The 24,209-nt window shown below is 35.0% G+C and overlaps 1 protein-coding gene and 1 pseudogene across 1 annotated transcript; one reads left to right on the plus strand and one right to left on the minus strand.

The window, feature by feature from the left end:
- The first annotated feature begins 11,479 nt into the window (after nt 1-11,479).
- LOC145101363 (cytochrome P450 CYP749A22-like) lies at nt 11,480-13,650 on the plus strand. Its single transcript, XM_079038548.1, has 5 exons — nt 11,480-11,910; nt 12,014-12,237; nt 12,334-12,563; nt 12,713-13,076; nt 13,181-13,650. Exons 1-5 carry the CDS (start codon nt 11,634-11,636, stop codon nt 13,607-13,609), a joined length of 1,524 nt encoding a protein of 507 aa, XP_078894674.1. The 5' UTR covers nt 11,480-11,633; the 3' UTR covers nt 13,610-13,650.
- Nucleotides 13,651-13,710: 60 nt separating this feature from the next.
- LOC145101362 (cytochrome P450 89A2 pseudogene) lies at nt 13,711-15,426 on the minus strand (annotated as a pseudogene).
- Between the last annotated feature and the right edge of the window lie 8,783 nt (nt 15,427-24,209).

A 24,209-nucleotide genomic window follows, 5' to 3' on the forward strand; every position in this document is an offset into this window, starting at 1 on the left:
GACTTTTAAGGTTTGGTCAATTTGTGGACTATTAAGGCCATGGAAGGGTAAAATGGTCTTTTATCCTTCTGTGAGTTTGTAGAAGGGTTTAGTCTAGCTTCTTTGAGAGTTGTTATTAATTATAGATAATTATCGTTTGTGTTAGGCGGAGGCTAGACCGGTGAATAGAGTTCGAGGTTATCCGATTTCTTACGAGGTGAGTCTTCTCACTATACTTACCTAGAGTGGTAACCTTTATGTGACCAGAGGATCTTATGTGCTTATATTGAGTATTGTGATATCCTGCATTATGTCTTTGTGATTTATGTTGTGTATTATTCTGAGCTTATTGTTATCCGATTTCTTACGAGGTGAGTCTTCTCACTATACCCACCCGAGTTGTGGGACCGGAGGGTTCCACTAAGACACATTGACCGGAGGGCCTTATTCGAGTATAGCCTTGAGAGGCTAATGAGATGTGTGTGGTATTTTAGGGAACTCATTAAGCTTCGTGTTTACCGTGTTTTGTGTTATGTGTTTCAGGTGCTTCTCAGGATCACAGGAAGGCATTGGCTTGATTATACACACACAAGTTGGAGATATGTTTTGGAGGATCTTGGATTGTGTTTTAAACAATTTATGAACATGTGTTTTTGATAACTCGATATTTGGGTTTTTTATGGTTGTGTTAATGAAATTAATGTGATTTTTAAATGGAAAAATATGTTTGGAAATTTACGGTGTTAGACAAAGCCTAACATATGACCCAATTTTCCAAATTGTGCCCAGACCTCTACATGGTCTTACCTTAAGGCCTATCCATTTATTCTAGTCCAAACTCTTGGTATTCCAATGACCCAATATCTCATAATCATCAAGGCCCAATTATGGCCCACCTATGGGCCAATTTTCCAAATTGGGCCCAAGCCTTTCCAATGGGCCTTATCCTAAAGCCCATATAAATATTCTAATTCATATGCTTGTTCTTGGATGGCCCATGAATAACCCATTCACCAAAGGCCAAAGAAAGGCCCAACTCAAGGCCCAAGTAAAATTAGAGTTTTCACATGAAATGACTATTAGGGTTAAGTTTTCATACTTAACCCATTAAGGACTTAATCAATTAAGTCTAATATTGCCTTAAGTTAATTGCAAAGGATTATTAATTAATAATTTAAGCCTAGTAAATAATCCAATGCGGGTCCCGATCAAATCCCCAAAAATTGGGTTTCATGGCATCAGGGTATCCAACCCAAATATTAGCCCATTAGTCACATGGTTAGGCTTTTAGGTAAATAAGGGTTTCGTTGGGCCCATTAGAGTTAAACAAGTCGGGCACCACCCACTACAACCTCGGGTAGTGGTGGCTCATGGCGGCGGCCACCAGCTTATGGTGGTAGTTATGGTTCTAGTCCATTTATGTCCAAGCATCCCAAAAGCAGTCTATACACAAACAACAACACACCGCCACCCAACACGGCGGCTGGTGGTGGTAGGAGGCGGCAGTCACCACCTCACGGTGGTGGTTATGAATTTTATTGATTATTCCGGTCACCAGTTACAATAATACAACATAATATCCTAAAAATAACACACCTAAATAAAATATACACACACAACCACCTTGTGGCGGTAAGATGTGGTAGAGAGTGGCAGCCACCATCTCATGGTGGTGGCGGTGGGGTTTTTCTTCAGATCTCCGGCCAAGAAACGCTCATGTAGCTCTAAACCATCACAACACACGCGCACAAACACCACAACACGCACACAGCCACCTCCCATGGTGGCTGGTTGCGGCATAAAAGGGGTAGCGTAGTGGCAGCAACACTAGCAGCAACAGTAGTGGCTAACGGCGGCGGAACTCCCCCACGTCGATGGCTACCTCGAACGACAGAATGACAGCAGAGAAGGCTCTACAGCGGCACTCGCAGCAGAAATGGCTGGTGGTTTACAGCCTCTACAGCGGGGGTGGTGGCTCCGGTCGTCTACTGGTAAGGAGGCGACTGAGAAGGCTCCGGAAAGGTGGTAGCAGCGGATGCAATGTCGGAATGAAATGCAGAATGGTGGCACTCGAACGGTAATGTTGAAGTCCGATGGTCCTAGTCGACGATTGGAGCGGCGACGACGCTGGGAGGCTGACGGCACACACCGACAGCAACATCATCAGCTGGGAACAACAATCATTTGGCGGCCACAACTGACCGGAAGAACGGGCATGGCGGCAGAACAGAAAAAAAGGACGAGATGCTTCCGGGAAGGACAACAACACTTGCCTCGATGTCAGTCTTCAGCATCTCCGGTCTTGTAGGTGTCGTCAGGCGTCTTGGTTGATCAAAACCACAAGGAGGTCGGGTGGTGGTCGGTTGGACAATGGAGAAAGAGAGGTGGCGGCTGAAGCATCGATTAGGGTTAGGGTTGGACGAGTGGCGCCGGTTTTTATACCCCGATCCCTTTAAGCTTTATCCCATAATAACATAAATGGTCCCTCCTTCTATTATTCTTTTCAAAATGAATCCATAATTTACCTTTTAAACCCCGCCTTTTGAAAACCCTTCCAAATCAAGTCCGAAATCTTACCAATCAGCCCCTCCCTACACAAATTATTTTCAACTGAAGTCCTTATGTTACCAAATGGCCCCTCCTCTACAAAACCTTTTCAACTTAGGTCTAGAATTTACTCTTTAGCCCCTTCTTCCATAAATCCTTACATATTAAGTCCAAATAATACCAAACATCCCCTGTCTTCTGAAAATCTTTACAAAATAACTCCCGAATTACACTTTAACCCCTGGAGATTCAAATCTTGTCGTTTGGCTCCCTGAAACCAACACCCCGCTAATTATTATTCGATTTTGGGCTATAATAATATAAAATAATAATAAAAATTACTTCTCGGGGTACCGGGTTTATTATTTAACCGTTCTATTTTGAACGAGATGTTACACCTGGACCCACGTTCATTCATGGGCTTCACACCTAAATGACAGTCTACTTTGAATCTTGAATAAACTTAAACAAGTGTGCACTCCACACATCCTTTACTTGTGTAATGTTTATCACGATTATATTTGGTCAACAAATTAATCCATTACACTTACATACACATTGGTAATACTAATCACCAACATTGAAGATTATGTTTATTATAGAGAAGTATAACGATTCAAAAACACAAAAAGTTGAATGGAAGCCCATGTGGGGAAAACCAAAACACATCTGACCTACATTAATAAAATCGACAAAAAGAAGAAGAGAAAAAGGGGATACAAATTTGACAGAGATAATGGAAAATTTAAGATGATTGGACTAATCACCAAACTTAGCCTATATTTGTAAGCCAAGAATCTAAAATTATAGAATATTACAAAAACTTCTAACTACCAAACAAATGATAATGTTTTGTAATTTAAAGACTTGGAAACCAAAACAAACTTCATCTTGAGAAGAATTTCATCTTCTATAAAAAAATATTTAATCCCTTCAAAAACAAAATAAAAGTCTTGTATCATAGCTACTAAGGACTAATCTTAAGTATTAAACAAGCTTGAGCAAGGTTCAAATTTAGAAACCGAAACTGGCTTTGTCATAACCAAAATGTTAACATTTACTCTTTTGTGTTTGTCAAGTTGAGAGTGTCTAGTCTAATGACATTGGTTTTAGTAAAAGTGCTCGAGAAAAAGGATAACGATACCTTATAATTTCAAAATTTTAGAAGTGGAAGGGACAGCTAAAGTTTTTGATTTTTCAGGTTTATCAAGGGAATATGTGATTGAAATTGAAAGTGTAGTTGAAACTATAGTTTTAGTGCCTCAAACATAGTAGATTATATTTTCCTTTATGTTTGTAAAATTAGTAGAGAACCTCATATGATTTTTAAAACTATGTCTCCACCTGAATGTTAGTATCCATTTCAATAAAAACTATTTAAATAGATAAAGATCCTCTTCGTCTTTGGAATGTGATTAACATCTATAGCGTTCTAATAGTGTCTTGAACATTGATGGGAGCTTAAGAGAAGTGAGAGATCCAATTTTTAGAGACCTTGGTGAAATTCTAATCAATGTTGAAGTGCTTTGGAGAATTTAGGTCAAAATCTTCAAGAGAAAGCTTGTGAGATACTTAACCTAACTTATCCTTTGTTATTTAATCTTCAATATCTAAAAATACTCTATAAATTTAGATTTCAAGTATTAATGTAACATTCCATGTCTATCACTAATATAGAAGTACCAAGTACATCTCCAAGGTGGAGATTGATCTCTTGGTCTAATGGAGTTTTACAATGTCCAAATTATGATGCTAACACCTTTAGTTAGGTCAAATGAATATTTAGAAAGTTTTTCTTGAATATTTGAAGAGGATATTGACAAAATATTCAATTAATAAATTAGATATTGATTGAATCATGTCAATAATGTTTAAATACATTTAGAAGTTAAAAATACACTCGTTGATTCCAGATCATTAATGAATTACAATCCTAAAGGCCAAATTAGAAGTTTTGGAAAGTTAAACTTGGAAATTAAGAGTTGATCTACTGGATTTATGATTTAAATAGCTTAATGATGTTGTAGTCATGATTAAACATGTTTGAAGAGAGTATTATATCTACTAAAAGCCATAAAATTCATTAGAAATGGAATTCAAATTGGTAAAAATGACTTAAGTATAGTAGGTTGGCATTTGTTGTTTGATTTTTGTATGATTTGCTATTTTCTCGATCCTAGTAAATATCCTTTGTTACATCAGATGGACTGTGTTAGGAGCATGTTTCAATGCCTAAACAAGTAAATAACATGAATAAAAATATTGTTCAAATGCATTAGGGGATAGTACAGGAAAGCAGGGTCAAATCCACAAGGACATGTCCTAAGCTCTATGCCTTTCTTGCGTAAGACACTCATTAGTCTGACAGAAAATTAAAATGGGGGATTTTTATGATTAATAAAACTATTTTAAAAAAAGAAAATTATAAAAGAAAACACAATCAAAATACTTGAATAAAATTCAAAAAGTAAAAGCAATTTAAGTTTCGTGGTGACTCTCCTAATCATACAAATAACCTTCAACACGATTGTTTGTATTGTCTACTATTTGAACTGGTATTGAAAATCATTAATAAGATCTAACAATTTTTTTTTACTAAAATATTTAACCAAAAAAAGCTCTTTGAATTAAACCTTACTTTTTGTTGAATTAACTAAATAAGCTCTTAATTAATTAAGAAAAGTAGCATTAGACACAATGTATAATTCTCAGTAAAGTCCAATACTTCTCACAAGCTCGGAAGCGTAAAGACTTGTCTGATCAATTTATATTAGAGTTAATTCTAACATAGAACCAATATAATATTCGTTACTTTTACTGATTAATAAAGACAATTACGAATTTAGACAATCAGATAACTCGAATGATGCAATAACAATTAAAGTGCCCAACAGACACTGAATCCAAATCAAAATTCAACTAAGTATAAAACTGATCAAACTAAACCGTAAACACAATAAAAACTGTGCCTAATGATTACTTGCTCGAAAATTCGAGTCTTTTGCGAAACTAAAATCTAGGTTTTTTAGCCTAATATGACTAAAAACGAATTACAAAAGATGAAATTAAGTTCTAACAGATAAATCTTACTAAACTAATGATACAGATCGAATCGTGCTCTTCGGATCTTCATTTAGCACTAGGAATCTTCAGAAAAGCGCCTATCTGTCATCTGGAATCACAATTAGGATTGAATGAAGATTTACGAGGCTCTACTTATAGGCTAAGTAGGAATCCCATATGTTCTGCGATCGGATTTTGGACAAATACGATCACATTTTTGGTCAAAACGCATCGTGGACCACTTAAATGAAGCACTTTGCTATTTCTGGACTTGTTGAGACATCAAGAACAAAATGTGATCACATTTTTTCATTTCCATGATCGCATTTTTGTTTTTTTCCTTCAGTTTAATTTTATGAGTTCATCAATCTTTGATACATTTATGCGATCATATTTTTGGAGAAATGCATCCACATTCGCAGTTTGGTAGTAATTTTTCCATTCGAGCAACTTTCAGTCATTCATCAGCATCCTTCTTCAGTTCCAACTCCATTTTAGCTCCAATGCTCTATCAAATGCATCCTCAAAGTTTCATATCCTCGTTGTGCTTCAATTTTCCCTAAAAATCATAATAAAAGTGAGTAGTACGTGTATTCTATAATTATAATGAGAAATACGTAAATTACATCAATACAAGGAAGATAGTAGCTTTTTTTGTAGGAAAATATCGAGAAAAATGTGCTAAAAATGCATCTAACATACAGTGTGGTCTCTTGATTGCAACACACTCTACAAATTCCATGTTTTGATTCGTTTAGGCTCTTATTGACTCTATTACACCTAAATGAAGTTAAAACTAATAATGAACAGACAAAATCAATTAAATGAGTTTAGGAAGTCTAATAAACCAATTAAGAATCAATATGTATTAACAAATTAGACTTATTATTATTCTTTTGGTAATATTTGGCTCCCTCCTTATTCTATTGTAGTGATTGGAAGAATCTATTACACTTGCAAAGGGGTTTATTACCTAATAACACATGTCCCCTTATATATAATTATGCTTGAACATTTCTTGATTTAATTACTATATATATAAACCATGTTGAACACTATATGTAACATGTGGTGCATTCATGAAATGACTTTTACAAATAGTTTTGGAGTTATGATCATATACATTCATTTAGAATAGGTTTAAGATTTGTATGGTCACTTGAGACTTGGGTGTCCAATTTGAAACTTTGAAAGATGTTGTCACAACATTCTAGATGGCCTCACTTGTATGAGGAATTTTCAATCCCCCATGAGGTACTTGAGTGATAACTTACTTGTACCTAGTTTTGTTCAAAAAGTATAAGAAGTACTTTGTGTTAGCTTTACATTGGCCCAATTTCAAGCATCATTTGCAAAATGTTTTGGACTTTGACATGTGTAACGTGCCAAATGTCAAACCAAAATTTTCATTTAAAATCATTAAACGTTTAAAAATCATTCATGGAAACATGTTATATTATTCATTTATTTCAAAAGCATAAGGTTTAAACATAGTTGAACCACAAAAACCAATGGAAGTTAAATAACAGTAACTCTTTGATGCAAATATATAGTCGCATAGCGTCCTTCCCTCAAACAACCCAAAAAACATTTAACTTAACAACCTAAACATAAAACTTAGTGAGTTTCCTAGTATACATCATACATACAATGCATACAAATAGAGGCTCACGGCTTCAACTGATCAACTATCAATCCTCTCAAGCATAACACATCAACATACATATCAACCATAGCTACCTTATTGTCATACATCTATCGGTTCTCATCTTGTAACACCCCAAATTTGAAAATAAAAAAAAAAATCATTTTTGAACTATAATAAGTACACATTTTTCATAAAGATACGTTCAAGACAAAGCCCTTTGTTCATAAACTGTAGTTTAAAATCAGATTTATAAAGAAAAGTATTGTCGAATCTCCGTTCATTAAACTGTTGATGGGTGTGTACAGTCACGCCTTCGTCTTCCTACGAGAAAATAAAGTACCTGAAAAATATTTAGTCCACAACTGTAAGACAAAGCTTAGCGAGTTCCTCAAAATACCTCGCACAACAATACACATGCAATACATGCACACAAGGCTGGACTGCCACCGGAGCCTACAACATCCAAGTCGGGTCGTTCCTGGGAAACTACAACATCCAAGTCGGGTCGCTCCCCTTGGGCCTACAATATAAACAGGACCTCCCGGGTCTCTTGGCGTATAGCACAAATTAGGACCGCCTCAACCCAACCAAACTATGTAGGCATATGCAAATAAAAATAACAAGCAAACATATGTAATCATAACAGATCAACCAGTCTAACAGATCACTACAACATATCAACATCCTTACAGACAAATGATATATACTGTAGTACAAAGTATAGTGAGAAAACACACTTTTCTAATCAGAGTAACTACACCGCAGCTCACAAGGTTGGGAAGTTGGTGAAAGACGTCTCCTCACTCTAAACATACACAAAATGAAACCCTAGTTAACAATTAAGATAATAACTATGAACTATCTCTCAAAGAGTCTTGGTTCAAAATTAGCCCTTCTTTGGGCAAAATACTATTTTCCCCCTCCAAGACTAAATCCTAACACTGTTGACCAAAAGTCAATTTGGTCAAAAGTCAACGGTCAACCTTCTGTTGACCTACACTCAACATAGCACACTGCTCTACGCTCGTCATAGAGCTCCAGGCGGGAAAACGGGGGATTTTCATGATATGCTCGACATAGAGATATCTATGCTCGGTGTAGCCCCTAACAACAAAAAATCATATTAAGCTATTAATACAGAAAACTCGCCCCTCAAACTTTCAAATCTGAATCAAATGGATGTTTTAATGGATAAAATCTCTGACTCTATCCACTTGTATGGCTAGAAAGAGTAAAAAACCAAACCTTAAGTCCATAAAGCCAACTGTTGCTCAAGAACTGAAGCATGGATGGATAAAAGTGTCCAATCTCTCATTTTTATGACTCTATAACCTCAAAGACATCATAAAATGACATTAAAATGATCTGGAGTAACCTCTAGTCACATGGGCCAAGATTATGGGGACCAAATGCATTAAATCAGATAACTAAATTAGACCTGGCATGAACAACCATCAAGATGAAAGCTTTATACCTTTTTAGGGATGGATGTTGGTTTGTAAATCCCATATCTATACAACTTGAAGCTCGCAAGTGGTTCTACAAATACCTTCTTCCTTCAAAAGAGCATAAAAGTCACTTTAAGGGCTCAAAACTCACAAATGGTGGTTAGGGTTTCAAGGGGACGTTTTGGGACGGTGGAGGCTGAGCATGGGGAGGATCCCAAGGAGTTAGAGCCTTTAAATATGGCTTACAACCCTATATTTAGGGTTTTGGTCCAATGCCAGATCTATATTCTATGCTTAGCATAGATCATTAAGTCCCCGTCCACATTTCCTTTCCTACGCTCAATGTAGGGGACTCTCCTACGCTCGGCGTAGGGAATAACTTCCAAAATCCAACTTTAAACAACTATAAGTTCTTTGTTCCAACTTCTTTTTCAGTGATCTTTATATGTATGTGAAGGTATTAACCAGGCCCGGTTATGAGCAGGGACAAGGTGGGTATATGCATATGGCCCGCCTTTTTAGGGGTCTAATTTTTTTATACTATATTCAACCAGCCCAAATGCAAAGTCGTATTCCACACACGAAGGCAACAGAAGATCATCCATTGAGTTTGGATTACTCGATTAATCGATTACCAAAATCACTCGATCATTCGATCGTCCACTCCTAAAGTCGAGTAAAGAGGACGAGGAGAACCATAATTATTATGTGAACACTTGACATGAGATTCAAACGTCCGATAGGAGTTACTGGAGTTGTTTTATAGAGACTTGGTTGTGATATATACAGGTATGATACAATGATTCAGTTTTAATATGTTTTGCTAGGTTGTAAGTTCGTTTTTTTGTCGTGAATCTACTTGAGTATGAGTGTGTGAGCAAATAATAGAATCCGTGCTGAATTTTGGTAAACAGCTAGCCCTAATCCGATAACAAATTAAAGCGAGTTTTCAAAAGTTCCATTTAAATCTTTCTAGTTTCAGTATTACGATAGTTAGGACCATACAGTTAATGAAGGCATTAGCCATTAGGTATTAAGGATTATACTGTTGTAGTTTTCTAAGATATTTCATGGATTGGAACTGGAGTTGATGTTTTTTTGTTCAATTTGAAACTAATTTCCTATCATTTCTCCATAAATTTTGTAAATGGCATGTGAGGTGTGCAGATGACTATTTTGTATTTGTCCACATATACCTCTTGTGCCTATCAGGTGTAATTATGTTTTCTATGTGAGGTGAGCTATTTTCATATTTCCATTAAGAAAAAATAAGTTCTAATTGATAACTATTTCAAGTTAATTGTGAGCAAGAACACACTTAACAGCGGACGATCAACCAATTTGCTATCAAGAAAGCTTAGAAAAGCTTCGCGGGTCTTCGGTTACACGTTAAGGCCTAAAGGCCTTTTTTTCCGGTTTGTCCTAGACATTTGAATCCTCATGACCAACCCTGGTATTAACGAGCCTCACAATTCTATCCGACTACATTTGACCTAAAACATACTGACCTAAATTCATTAATTCATGCAAGAATTCCAAAATATCATATTCCTGTTTTACCCTTGAAGCCCAAGACTTTTATTCGATCGAATTACAATCCGACACTCCGAAACTAGAAAGAGCTGGAAACTAAACTGAATGCTACAAAGCTACCGACTCCCATCCGTCATACAACCACCGACTCTCAGCCGTCGCACAACCATACCAAGACTATTACTAATATTGACATGTCACCTTATGAATGCATAATTTTATGTAGTTAATAAATAAGATGTCCGATTGAGTGTCCAAGGTCATTAACTAATTAGTATTATTTCTAATAATAATGTAGTACTTTTGAGTTGACATCGTGGCACAATAAGTAATAAGAAATTATGAGAAAACAAATTGTTAATTTATTATGAATTAATCAGTTAATTGAAAATTATTTTGGAATTAATTAATTAGTTTTAATTAATTAAATTGGTTGAACATTAATTAATTTATTAGTAATTAATTTGATATTTCAGAACCTTTCGGAATAAAAAAAACTGATTGATTTTTCTATAGATAAAAAGATATGGACGAGGAAAATGATGATGTTTCATAATTTTAAAGAAGTGGAAACCAAGCATGTGAATAACTCCCAAAGAAAGAAAATTGTCTCACAGGCAAATCAATTGGCATCAAACACACTCTTTTCTAGATCTAGTTTGGATTAATCCTAAGTAAAAGATTCTTATAACATGTCATACTTGTTTTCACACATGTTTTCTGTAATAAAAAAAATATTTTGTCTAATTTATATAAAGACAACGTTTTATATGAATCTTACATAAATGATGTCAACTTGTTTATACGATCTTGTCCAAAATCTAAAAGATATAATTTTATAACTGTATAATTAATTATATGATATCATTCTATTAAATTAAGAGAAATTAAATATCTTTTTACCTTTTGTTCCTACCAATCCTCTATCATTAAATTTAATTAAATATTATAAATGTCACTATTAGATAGAATGATATGTAAAAACAAAAAATAAAAATATATTTAATTTCTCTTAAATTAATGATTCAATTGGGTCAATAGGACGAGAAGAAAATGATGTAAGAAAAGGTTAATATCTAAATAATATTGATTTGACGGATTATGTTGTTTGTATTATAAAAAAATATGATTAATTATTAAATCTATTTAACCACGCCTCTCGTAGTACATTTGTGTAATCATAATTAGGCCTACCAATATCTTTTAGAAATAATTCAACCTTAATAGCAAGATATGGATAATATTGTAACACAATAAATCATCCAATAAGTATGACGTGTCTGAGAGAGAGAGAAAGAGAGAAAACTCGTTTTACACAAAGCCATAATTACCCATGGTGTTCTTTTATTTTATCAACATCCTAACTAAATACACTCTCAAATTTCATTTGATTCTTATAACTTGAATCAACAAAAATGAAACCCGTTGCTCTTTCAATCACTGTTCTTTCAATTTCTCTCTGTTGTGCTTACCTCATTAAGTTCTTTTACAAAGTATGGTGGAAACCAATTTGGATTCAAAGCAAGATGAGATCACATGGAATCAATGGCCCTCCTTATCGAATCTTGCATGGAAACACCAAAGAGATCATGAACATCAAGAAATCCACCGACAGAATACCAATGGAAGGTTTAGGTCTCCATATTGGACCAAAAGTTCAACCTCACATCTTCTCATGGATCAACACATATGGTAACAAGAAGTTATAAAACATACTACATATGAATATAATAGTTTTTGTTTATGATTTGTAGGGTTAAAGATGATTTTCTTGCTTCTATCTTAATTTAATTAGGCAATACTTTTGTTCGTTGGAATGGTCCAAAACCCGAGTTGGTGATAACGGATCTTGAGATTCTAAAAGAAGTTATGAATGACAAAAGTGGAGCTTTTCCTAAAGACGATGTTCAAGGGTATTTTAAGATACTATTAGGTGATGGTCTTGTGGTATCAAATGGTGAAAAATGGGTAAAGATGAGAAAACTCGCCAACCATGTTTTTCATGCACATAGTCTAAGGGTAAGTAGGTCATTAACATCGTAAACATAAAGAAAAACGATAATTTTTGTATCGAACACAAGTAGTAAGTTAATCAATTAACCAATGTGTTTGAAGGATATGACACAAGCAATGGTTGCAAGTGTTGAGGTTATGCTAGAAAAATGGAAACACTACGAAGGAAAAGAGATTGAGGTTTATGAAGAGTTTAAGTTGTTAACTTCAGATATCATATCTAGAACAGCTTTCGGAAGTAGCTACGTTGAAGGGAAAGATATTTTTCAAATGCTAAGGAAGTTGACCACTATAATCGCTAGAAATGCATACAAGACTCGACTTCCCTTCAAGTATGTTGAGTTCCCAACATCTTTTTATTAAGACCACTCTTGAAACCTTACTATAAACTTTTGGCATTCTTCAATCAATCATTGCATCAAAAATCAGGTTTAGGGTTTTTCTTTGATAATAACATATGTAATATTGCGTAATTTTTTAGGACAAGGGATGATGCAGAATCTAAAATGATTGACCAAATGATGCGGGAATCTATCATGGACATTGTGAAGAGAAGAGAGAAGGAAGCGAGAGGCGAAGTAGATAACTTTGGCAATGACTTTCTTGGATCACTTATGAAGGCTAATCAAAGCTTTGACCATGGCTACAAAGTTACAATACAAGATATAATTGACGAGTTCAAGACCTTTTACATCGCGGGACATGAGACCACAACAGGATTGCTAGCATGGTCGATTTTCCTTCTTGCAGTTCATCAAGATTATCAAGAAAAAGCAAGGGAAGAGAGCTTTAAGTTATTCAACAAAACGAACCCTAATTCCGATGATCTTTCCAGAATGAAAATGGTAATTTTAATTAATTGTTTCCCATTTAACATTAAACATTCATTCCAAATTGTCCCTAATTCACACTTTTGAGTTTTGAGCCTTCTCTCTCAATCGGATTGCAGATAACCATGATCATTAACGAAACCCTACGACTATTTCCTCCTGTAGTTTCACTTATAAGAAAATCAAAGCATGATGCTAGTTTGGGAGCACTCAAAATTCCGGGCAATGTAAGACTTAATTTCCCTATTTTATTTGTTCATCATGACACTCGAATATGGGGAGAAGATGCTCATTTATTCAAACCAGAGAGATTTTCTCAAGGAGTTGCTAAAGCTACTAACAACAACCCTGCAATGTTTATTCCCTTCGGTTTGGGGCCTCGAAGTTGTGTAGGATCCAATTTTGCAACTAATCAGGCAAAAATTGCATTGTCTATGATTCTACAAACCTACTCCTTCACCTTGTCTTCTACGTATATTCACTCACCATGTGAGCTTTTGACTATTTGTCCAAAATTTGGTGTTCCTGTGTTACTTTGTCATCTTTAAAAGTCTTTAGTGGAAAATGCCTTAATTTCATTATTGGTGAATGAATGTGAGAATCTTCAACTCTTGAAATTATATTTTATTGTAGGGTTGAATAATTGTAGTTGAATCACATAAATGTTAGATAGATTTGCATTACAAGAGAACTTATACATTCCTTATTTAGGTAATTTTGTACGTTATAGACATATTGCTATTTTGTCTAGACCCTAGAAGAGATTTGTGTTCTCAGGGGGTTCTTCATGACGACTGTGAACTCCAACTTCTCAGAGAGATCAACATGATAACCATCGGGAGGACTCCAATGGAAATACCAAATCAAATTGGCAACGAAATATTCCAAATGAAGCAGAGCCAAATCAAACCCTGGACATATCCTTCTCCCTGCACCAAATGGCATCATCTTTATCCCTTTGCTTCCAGTTATATCGAAATCACCATTGATGAACCTCTCTGGTTTAAACTCCATGGGATCTTCCCACACCTTTGGATCCAAACCCATCTCAGCCACCATGAAATTAATGTTCGCACCCTCTGGAATCGTAAACCCTAGAAGTTCTACCTCCTTTGTGACTCTATGGGGAAGAACGAAATGTGCTGGTGGGTGTCTCCTCAATGCTTCCAAAACCACCGCCTTCAGGTATGGCATTTTCTTTAATTCCTCTTCATTTATAACAGATTCCGGTTCTACCCCTGGCCGCGGCGGTGGAGGTGGTGGTCCGACGACTGAAATGATTTCGTCGTAAAGCTTGCTCTGAATGTGAGGATACTTCACCAGATTCGCCATGATCCATTGTAGAGCAGTAGAGGTGGTGTCTGTGCCGGCGTTAAGGAACTCGCTACACATGCTCACCATCTCCTTGTGGGTGAGCTTTCCACCATTTTCATTGTTACCTTCTTCCTCGGGAAGCTGTAGATTTACCAGAGTGTCAACGTACGCCACGATTTGCTCGTCTCGAAATTGGGACTCAGATTTGTTTGCTTCGATTCGAGATTTGATGAAAGGAATCAACACATGTTCTTTATCTTCGCGCAATTGTTCGAACTCTTTCCATCTGTTTCTAAACAATATCTTCCCCAATCTTGGGAGCATAGTCAACACGGTAAATCGACCCGACCCGATTCTCAACAGCATATCACGCTGTACTCGTGCGATTTCATTGATTTGATTCTCGTCAAGCTTCTCTCCAAAGCACATCAGGACCAACAAACAGAACATGGCGTACTGAAAATGATCAACCACCTGGATTCCTACAACCTCCTTCTGCTCCTGGAGACGACCGATGAGGATATGAAGGACCCACTTGCGAGCCCACGAGTAGGATTTGATGTGAGCGGGATGCAGAATCTCAGAGGCGAGATTGCGTCGGAAGAGGCGCCAAGTAGGGCCGTAGGAGGCTGAGGAGATGTTCATCATGGCGAAGGATTTGGGGCGATCGGAGAAGACTGCACCTTTTTGAATGAGGACTTGGTGGGCGAGAGAATGGCTGCCGACGAAAATGGAAGGACGAGAACCGATATAAAGAGTGATGAGTGATCCATACCTGGACTTGAGATTTATGAGGGTCGTTTCGAACTCCAAGCGGGACCTTGTTAGCAGTGAGAAGTTGGAGGAAATGAAAGACGGCCCAGGAGGTAGCTTCTTACCGTTTCTCCGGTGGAATAGTAGGGATCTGATAAGGGCGGCGACGCAGAGGGACACGACTACCATGAACCAGGTCTCCATCGTCGATGAAATGAAAGGAAACGATGACCGGCTATCCGTTTTTGATTTCATACAATACAAGTAAACCCCTAGCCTTAAGTCAAACTAGTGTACTTCCTATGGTCCATATGGGTTGGATTGATTTTTGTATTTTTATATGTTGTTGGATCTCATGTAAAGGTACTTTACATACAAATCCTTGACATTCAAATCAGAAAAGAAGTTAAAATTCGGATGTGTATATGTATGAAAAGTTAGTATAACAATTTGGATCTCATTAGATATTTGATTCTATTCCATCATAACTACTTTTGTATTACAAAGCATGACAATAAAATGACAAAATGTTTGCATGAATTGGTGAATGCTTGGAAAATATATTTTTGGCACATTATACTTTTAACATGAACCTCACCGAGAAAACTCAGAGATATCATTCAATAGGTTTATAGATTATAACAATGCACTTTTGAGATAATAACTTTGTCCCCAACAATACCAACCGGAAACAACCCTTAATTTGGTTCCTATGTCGTACACGATTGAAACAATTAATATACCTTGATACCACGTATACCGGATTTGATCAAAACCCAAAGTTCTTATTTAGTTAGATAAGCAATCCCAAACACCCCCTTGTTAACAATGACTTATTTGAAGGGGGTAAAAAGTTGATTTCAAAAAGACTTATGTGTATGTCAAAAACTTTTTAAAATTTATTGATTTTTTAAAAAGTTAATAAGCATTTTTAATAAGCAATCTCAAATCCTAAACACCCCGTAAGGCAAATACATCAATACACCCTAATGAAAATCTTTTCTTCCTCTTAAAGCTTCTTTAAAATTAAACGAAAAATAATATATAATAAATGATTATATATTTGAAAAAAATATATATTATAAGTACATAACATGAATATCAATTTTACAGTTTGATTTCAGTTGTCAATAGCTAACATACAAACAATAGTTGTAGAGTTACTTACAGTTACATATGTGTTTCCTACACCTTTATCCGGATCACAATTAAACCTATTCATCAATGTATGCAAACTATAATCTCATTAGGTCATAAAAAAATTTCTTTGATTTCAAGCGTTATGGCATAAATATTAAGTAAGAATCAATTTAAAACTTACAAGCAGGGAGGTTAGAAATATTTGCATAAACATCACAAGAAATGCCAAAATTTAAAAGAGCTCTCCTATGATTCCACAAGGGAAATACAGATGTATGTTGTTTGCTTCTGCTGCTTTGTTTCCAATTCCAAGTTCTTGAGTTGAACCAGAATTTTCAGTTGATGCCATGCATGAAACCCATGCAAATTTATCATCTTGCAAAACAAATGTACCCTAGAAGATTATACATGAATTCAACATATCAATATCATTCAATCTAGCAAGCTTTTACTTGTTGCATGATTTGGATTATGGAGTGTGGAACTTACTTTATGATTCATCTTTAGATTGTATATATGTTTCTTGAAGAGCTCAAACCAAAAAATCTCTACCGATGAATTTGATAACCTCCAGGTGATCACTAAAACATGGTCACTCCATCATGTACCTGACAAATATATAAACTTAGTAAGAACTTGAATCTTTATTGGCAGCGGGAAGATATGTCTCTGGTTTTGGTCATAATGGAGTAATGAAATCATTTGACAAAAATCGATAAGGAATCTGATCGAAGAATATAGCGGGCCCAACCCTAACTCATATAATGGGCCCTACCCAATGCACATAACAAGTCAATGTCAGGTGCCAAATACTGGTCTTTAAATACAATTTCATAATGTCATATGTAGTTAGAGACCAGATAGACAATCAAAAAGTGGTCCACCCCTAAAGCAATAAATCAAACAAGAACCATTTAGACCAAGAGTTCTCAGGATATTCAACTTAACCACCTACAAACATTACTAACTTTACCCTAACCAATCATGACACCCAACAATGTCATATAGTCCACATGCAAGACTCTACCAGTCCAACATACCATGACACTAAATTTCCTACACTATACAAACCATTAGTGTCACACAATCAACAGGCAAGACCCCACCAGTCTAGCATACCATGACACCAAGTGTCTTATACTGCACATTCATAACAAGGAGTGTAAGTCCCTAATTTGCGTGTGTATCAATCAGATCCGTTTGATGGTGCGGAATCCCAATCAAACGGATGATGTCAGATCAAATAGAAGAGAAGAAGAAGAAGACGAATATGATGAATCTATGTATGAATTGATTAGAATGAAGATCCAGATACAAAAGATTCACACACACATGTTTCTCTCTCTCTAGGGCGTAAACTTTCTTCTGTTCATCAATCTTTTTCTCACACCCCTCACCCCTATATATATATATACACAAGAATATGGGCCGGTGGACATGGGCCGTAAACAGGGTTTACGGCCGTAAACACCCCCTTGGCCATAAACTTGAACGTAAACACATAAGATATTACATAAAAATACAATTTCCTAGAAAAACAAAGTATAAACCAAAATATCGACCCAACAATCTCCCCCTTGGTTTATAGCTTTCTTTTCTTTTCTTAAATGACCCAACAAGCTCCCCCTAAAAAGTAGCTAGCTTTTCTTGTTAATCTTCATTGGGAACTTGGCTTCAGCATTAATCTTCAAATTCTTCACGACTTCAAGATGAACTTGATGAATCTTCAATGAATGACTTCATCTTAAGCGGTTGGGCTTTTCTTCAGAATTTGGCATTGAAGGCACGTTGGGTGAGGAGGTTTTACATACTAATTCTTGAAAGATAGTGCTTTCAGCTTGAGAATCTTCAGAGAGAACATCAAAGAGAACAAATCTTCTAGATCACTTCAGCAGGTTTAAGATAGCAGCAGACTGATTGAGGAGGCTTCAATGCAATCCGTCAGATATTCTTCAAGTCAGCTTGACCTTTCTTCTGGGGTTGAAGGATTGAATGTCGAAAGAATAATCTTCATTTCTTGGTCCTTCGAATGCAAATTCTTTGATGCTCACGGACGAGGCTTTGGCTCAGAAATCTTCAACGCAAACTCCATGAGTCTTATCTATACCTGAAATCACTTTTCAAGACAAAACAAAACTAAAAGAAAACTTAGCACACAAATTAAAACAGAAACAAAAATATTTTTGGATTTTTGATTTTTCTGAATAGAAATAACACTATTTTTGGATTTTTAATTTTTCTGATTTTTTTCTTTGATTTTTGAATTTTTCTGATTTTTTTTTTTATTTTCATTATTTTTAATTTTTAATTCTCCCCTAATATTTAAATTAGAAGAAACTATGACAAATTTAACAAAAATAAAAATGATATCTAACTTTAAGAGTGATTTGGGATCAAAGTTTTTAGACAGCCTTAATCCACTTATCGGTACCTTTCATATTCACATTTTTGTCTGGTCGATCGTCGGTATTGTTGTCCACTTAAACACGAAAAATTGTGACAAATTTAGGACATACTATTTGTTACAAGACAAGGTGAACTTAAGTTCCTGGTAATTATATCTGATCCTAATTCTTTAAATACTATATCTTAAGGACCATTCATTTGACGACGACCAGGGATATTGTTGTCTACCTAAATTGAACAGCGAGATCTATAGACAATCTTTGAGTGTTCAATTTTAATTGTACTGGAACATGTTTCCCGCTTCCTGATATGCCCCAGCCATCAAGAACTTCTAGAGTACTCCTTACACCGGGTGAGCAGACAACCATTCAGAGAGAGGATAGATTCATAATTCTATTACTTATTATTTCAGAGGGGTTGAGAAGTAGAAGGTTGCATATGCTGTGTACCAGGTCGGATTAGAAGTCACGCAAAGGAGACAACATATGGCTAACAGATAAGAGGTATCTTATCTTATCTTATCTTATCTTATCTTATCTTATATACTTATAAAGCTAGCATTTTTTCTTTCACCACATTCATTTGAAACTCTCATTCATTTTTCCTTTCACCACATTCATTTGAAACTCCCATGACTTTTCAATTTCTTTCTAATAATAATTATAAGTTAGTTAATAAGGTTAAATAAATATAAAACCTAAAGTGTAATCATATATAAACTAAATTTCAATATTAAAAGAATATATTTTCTTCTACTTATAAAGTTATGTTTTCAACTTTTAACATATTATACTTAATTTATTAGGTCCAATATGTTGTTGTATATAACCATTATCATTTTAAAGCTACAACTTTTGAACAATTTGTATAAAATACTTAAATTGTAAAATTAAATATAACCTACATGATCAACTTTAATATAAATTTTAGTTCAACTTAAACAACCTAAAAAATATTTTGTAAATAAAAGTGATAAATTGTAGTGTCTTTCTAAAAATGATTATACGTTGGTTAATAAGGTTAAATAAGTATGAAACCTAAAGTGTAATTATAAATAAACTAAATTTAAATTTTAAAATAATATTTTTACTTCTACTTATAAAGTTATGTCTTTAACTTTTAACATTACTTAATTTATTAGATTTAATATGTTGTTATATGTAAATCATTATCAATTTAAAGCTACAACTTTTGAACAGTTTGAACAAAATATTTAAATTGTAAATTTGAATATAAATTACAGGGTCAACTTCAATATAAATTTCAGTTCCACTTAAAAAATCCAAAGAATATTTTATGCATAGTTAAAAATGATAAATTATAGTGCTAAATGCAAAACCTAAATTGTAATATCAATTTAACTAAAATATTTTCTAAATATATTTTTATAATCATTAAAAGTTTTCAAATAATTAGTTTAAAATAACTTACAATAACAATAGTTCAAAATAATATATATATATATATATATATATATATATATATATATATATATATATATATATTGTTACTTTTAAAATCAAAAAAATTGTTTGATGTTTTAAATAATTACAATGATAGAAATTAAAACGTTAAACAAATAAATTTTAAAATATCAATTAATAATAACTACAACTATAAATAACATTAAACTATATGTTATATTTTATTTTATTCATGAGTAACCTGCGGGTAGAGGTCATTCAAAAGATTGAGATTTTGCAGTTTTAATAGATGTATATATTATCATAGAATTCGAAATAGAGTAAATTACATGAATGATCCTTATGATTTGGACTAATTTGCATGTTTGGTTGACTTATTTTTTTTTAACTCGGAAGGTCCCTACTATTTGTTTTTGTTACACACTTGGTCCATGTCTTACCTAAAAAAGACTATTTTTTTTCCTTGATTTTCTAATTTATTTAAACAAACACACCCCAACCCCACCCATTCACATTAGCTTACCTATCCCATAATTTTCCCTATTTAAATAATAGTATTTTTAGGTAAGACATAAACCAAACACGTAACAGAAACAAACAGTGGGGACAAAACACGTAACAAAAACAAATAGTAGGACCTTTTGAGTTAAAAAAATAAGTTAGAGACTAAATGCGGAAATCACCCCAAACCATATGGACCATTCGTGTAATTACTCTTCAAAATAATAAATATATTATATCTCCTTAGTATACGAATTATTATATAAAATTTAACAATAACATTATTGTTATATTTAAAAAAACATGTAAAGATTTCAGTTATAAAGATGTTTCTGCGTAACGTGCAGGCATTCGCCTAGTTTCACATATATAACATGCAGAGAAATAGAGTTGCATATGTTGTGTACCAGGTCGGATTGGAAGTCACGCAAAGGAGACAACATATGACTAACAGACGGAAAGAAAGAAAATGATATTCTACAGACCTAATTTATCGGAATTTACCAGTCGCCCCATCCAACTAGAATTAAGGACAGAATCTGCACATCGAGGAAAAGTGAATCCACAGTTCTAGATACGGGTTATTTAATGTGACCGGTAGATTCCCATGTATATCTCCCTGCTCAACCTATCTGAGCGTCGTGAAATCATGTTAAACGGATCTAACTAGGTCAAAATTTGTCAAGTCCTTAAATTCATTAGGTTCAACTCTCCCTAGTCAAGTCCATTTAAAACCTTTCGTGCCTACCAGCGTATCAAGCACAGAGCGTAGACGATTCAACTTAGGTACGTTACGCCGATTCAGATTGCCCGTTATCACTTGCTAATTTCATTTCCCAAAACATCTCCCTCAAGCACATTTCATTTACACTATAATTTTTTTTTAAAATTTTCTAATTTTTGTTTTGTTTTTATTTCTCTCCCTAAATTTGTGCATAGGAGAGAAACGAAAATAAATGCGCAAATTTAAACTATCCTAAAACAAAAATTAGTCTTTAAAGCGAATCGGCTTAAGAAAAACGCAGGAGTATAGAGAAGAAAACGCAAACCGTAATTCACCGATTGAATCTGCATTCAGAAGGTCTGAGAACAGTAAGCATAATCTCAGAACAGATCCGAAAATTCTTCATATCATTAAGCACTAACCCCATGAGTGATCCCTTCTTTTCTTCCCTTCCCGCAAAGGACACATACTCTCAAATAATGTTCTGAGTGTTGTACAGTTGAGAGATGTCCCCAATCATATGCCAGGAGCAGCCACTACCAACAAACCGAAGTCTGATGATATGCCTCCAAAGCTGTTCCAACACAGAGCAGGATCAGTTGGTCTTTAGAACCCAGTCCATTTTGAAATCGGGTCAACCTTTGTCATCCTTGCACGGTACTTTCTCCCATGACATGTCCTGTTTATCACAAACAGAAGATGTAGAAATATTAGAGTCGTTAGTTGATTTGGGAGATTGAACCTTTGGTACCCATTTGTAGTTGGGTTTAACCCATTTCTTTTTCGATCCGATAGGTGCCCGACACTTGCTTTGGAACTTGAAGTCGATCTTCGAGATGACTTTGACTTAGCTGGTCTTTGTTTCACTGGAGCATCTCTTGGATTTGTCTTCTTGGCAGGCATTTCCTTCTTGCCATTGGGATTCAGATTCTTTGCCTTGTGGGTTTGATTCTTGGCCTTCTGCGCGTTCCAGTCACCATTGTCTGAACGTGACCTGGAAGGGTTTCTTTTGAAGTATCTCCCACTTGGTGCGTTTTTCCATCCTTGTGCGCAGTAGGGAACGTATGCGCGATTTGGACAGTTTCTGGCAATGTGTCCATGTGTTCCACAGTGAAAACAAGTCTTTTTCTTCACTGTGAAGTTATTTATTCCTGCCCCTGGTGGCGTATCCTTGCCTTGTCTCTTATTTTTCCCACACGCACAGTTGCAACAGGCACTCTGTTTAGCTTGAAATGGTGGCCTGTATTTACCAACGGCAGGTTGATTAGAAGCAACATATTTAGAGTTCAAGGGGTCGTTTGTTTGTTCAGAAGAACTCTCCTTGTTCTCATCCTCTGCTACTTTACCTGCACATGAAGTAGAAACATTAGTATTTTCAACATTAATAACTCCTCCTGACACAAATCCAACTCGTTTTCCATATCGAAGATGTGGCTCCCTGTCAATTTCGTCATGTGTCATAGGGATGGATGTGTAGTTATGATTATAAGGAGGAGGTACACTATCATACCCTAGACCCTTGTTTTGATTTTCTTTGAATTTTAATTGGGTTTCTTATAAGGACTCGACTGTCTGACTTGACGCAGTAGAATTTTTGAAACTGACATCAGTTTTTCCACACTTAATTTTTAAAGCGTCAAGTTCTTCAGTTACAGCAGCAAGTTGTCTCTTAATATAATCATAATTTTCACACTTGTTGCTTTACTCTTCCTGAAGTTTCCTAAAGTCCTTGGTTTTTGCTTCTAACTCAGCCTTCAGGGGTTTCTGTCGTTTCCTGAGTTGATATCCTTCATATCTCAGGTCCTCAACTTCTCTTTTTAATAAATCAATTTGTTCCCGAAGAAATTTAATCGTATCTTCACTAGATAGTGTACATGAAACTTCACATGATTGAGAACCTGAAACTTCATTGACCGAGATGTTTGCAGAACTCATTGTATTTCCACACTTCAAAGCATCAAGTTCTTCAATTACATCAACAAGACTAAGACGATTGAGATCTTTTGTCTTCTTGATGATAGCCACGTCCATATCCCACAATTTTGGAAGTGAATTCAATAGCTTTTTGTTTATCTCATATTTAGACAAGAAGATCCCGGCTATATTCACCTCGGTAATAAGTGTAGTAAATCGCTGCAACTGAGTTTCGAGGGTTTCTCCAGGGATATAATCGAAAATGTTGAAATTTTGTCTTAGCATATCCTGACGACTCTCTTTCATGTTTCAACTCCCTCGTAGACCTTAAAATCAATTAAAAAGCACAACTAGAAGCCAAAATCAAACTTAAAAGTCAAACCCTTTGATTATAAAAGTCAACCTTAAAAGTCAAACCCTTTGATTATAAAAGTCAACCTTAAAAGTCAAATTTAAAAAGTTAAACTCAAAAGTCAAACCGAAAAGTTAAATTTGAAAATTTAAAAGTTAAACGAAAAAGTCAAAGTTTAAAGTCAAAGGTCAAACTTGGAAGTCAAAGTCAAAATTTAAGGTCAAAAGTTAAAAATATAAGTCAAAAATTAAAATATAATTTTATTTATTAATTTTAATTTAATTTTTATTTTATTTATTTATTTATTATTTTGGATGAAAAGGAATTTAAAATTAAAAGGAATTGAATTTTGGGTTAAAAGTGCCAATTTTTGAAAGTTTAAACCGAGAAGGGCATGTTATAATTTAAATTTCGAAGAAAAAACACAAGGATGTGGCTAGTTGAGATGGTAAGGCGCAGTGCTCTTGATCTGGAGGTCGTGGCTTCGAAACCTGCCTCCCCCCTTTTTTTAATTAAACGTTGTGCGAGGCGAGGAAGCTGATGCGAGGATGCTGGCCGCAAACCGAGGTGCGAGGTCGTAAACCACCGAGGCCGAGTTCGACGCCGTAAACATCGAGCCG

The sequence above is a fragment of the Lactuca serriola genome, chromosome 4 (genome assembly GCF_051521515.1).
Source record: "Lactuca serriola cultivar US96UC23 chromosome 4, Lser_US96UC23_V15, whole genome shotgun sequence".
NCBI classification, from domain to species: domain Eukaryota; kingdom Viridiplantae; phylum Streptophyta; class Magnoliopsida; order Asterales; family Asteraceae; genus Lactuca; species Lactuca serriola.

Coding starts and splice junctions, on each gene's coding strand:
- LOC145101363 (XM_079038548.1), top strand. CDS start 11,634: ATGAAACCCGTTGCTCTTTCAATCACTGTTCTTTCAATTTCTCTCTGT. Junction 12,564..12,712: donor AAGACTCGACTTCCCTTCAA/GTATGTTGAGTT, acceptor GTAATTTTTTAG/GACAAGGGATGATGCAGAAT. Junction 13,077..13,180: donor ATCTTTCCAGAATGAAAATG/GTAATTTTAATT, acceptor ATCGGATTGCAG/ATAACCATGATCATTAACGA.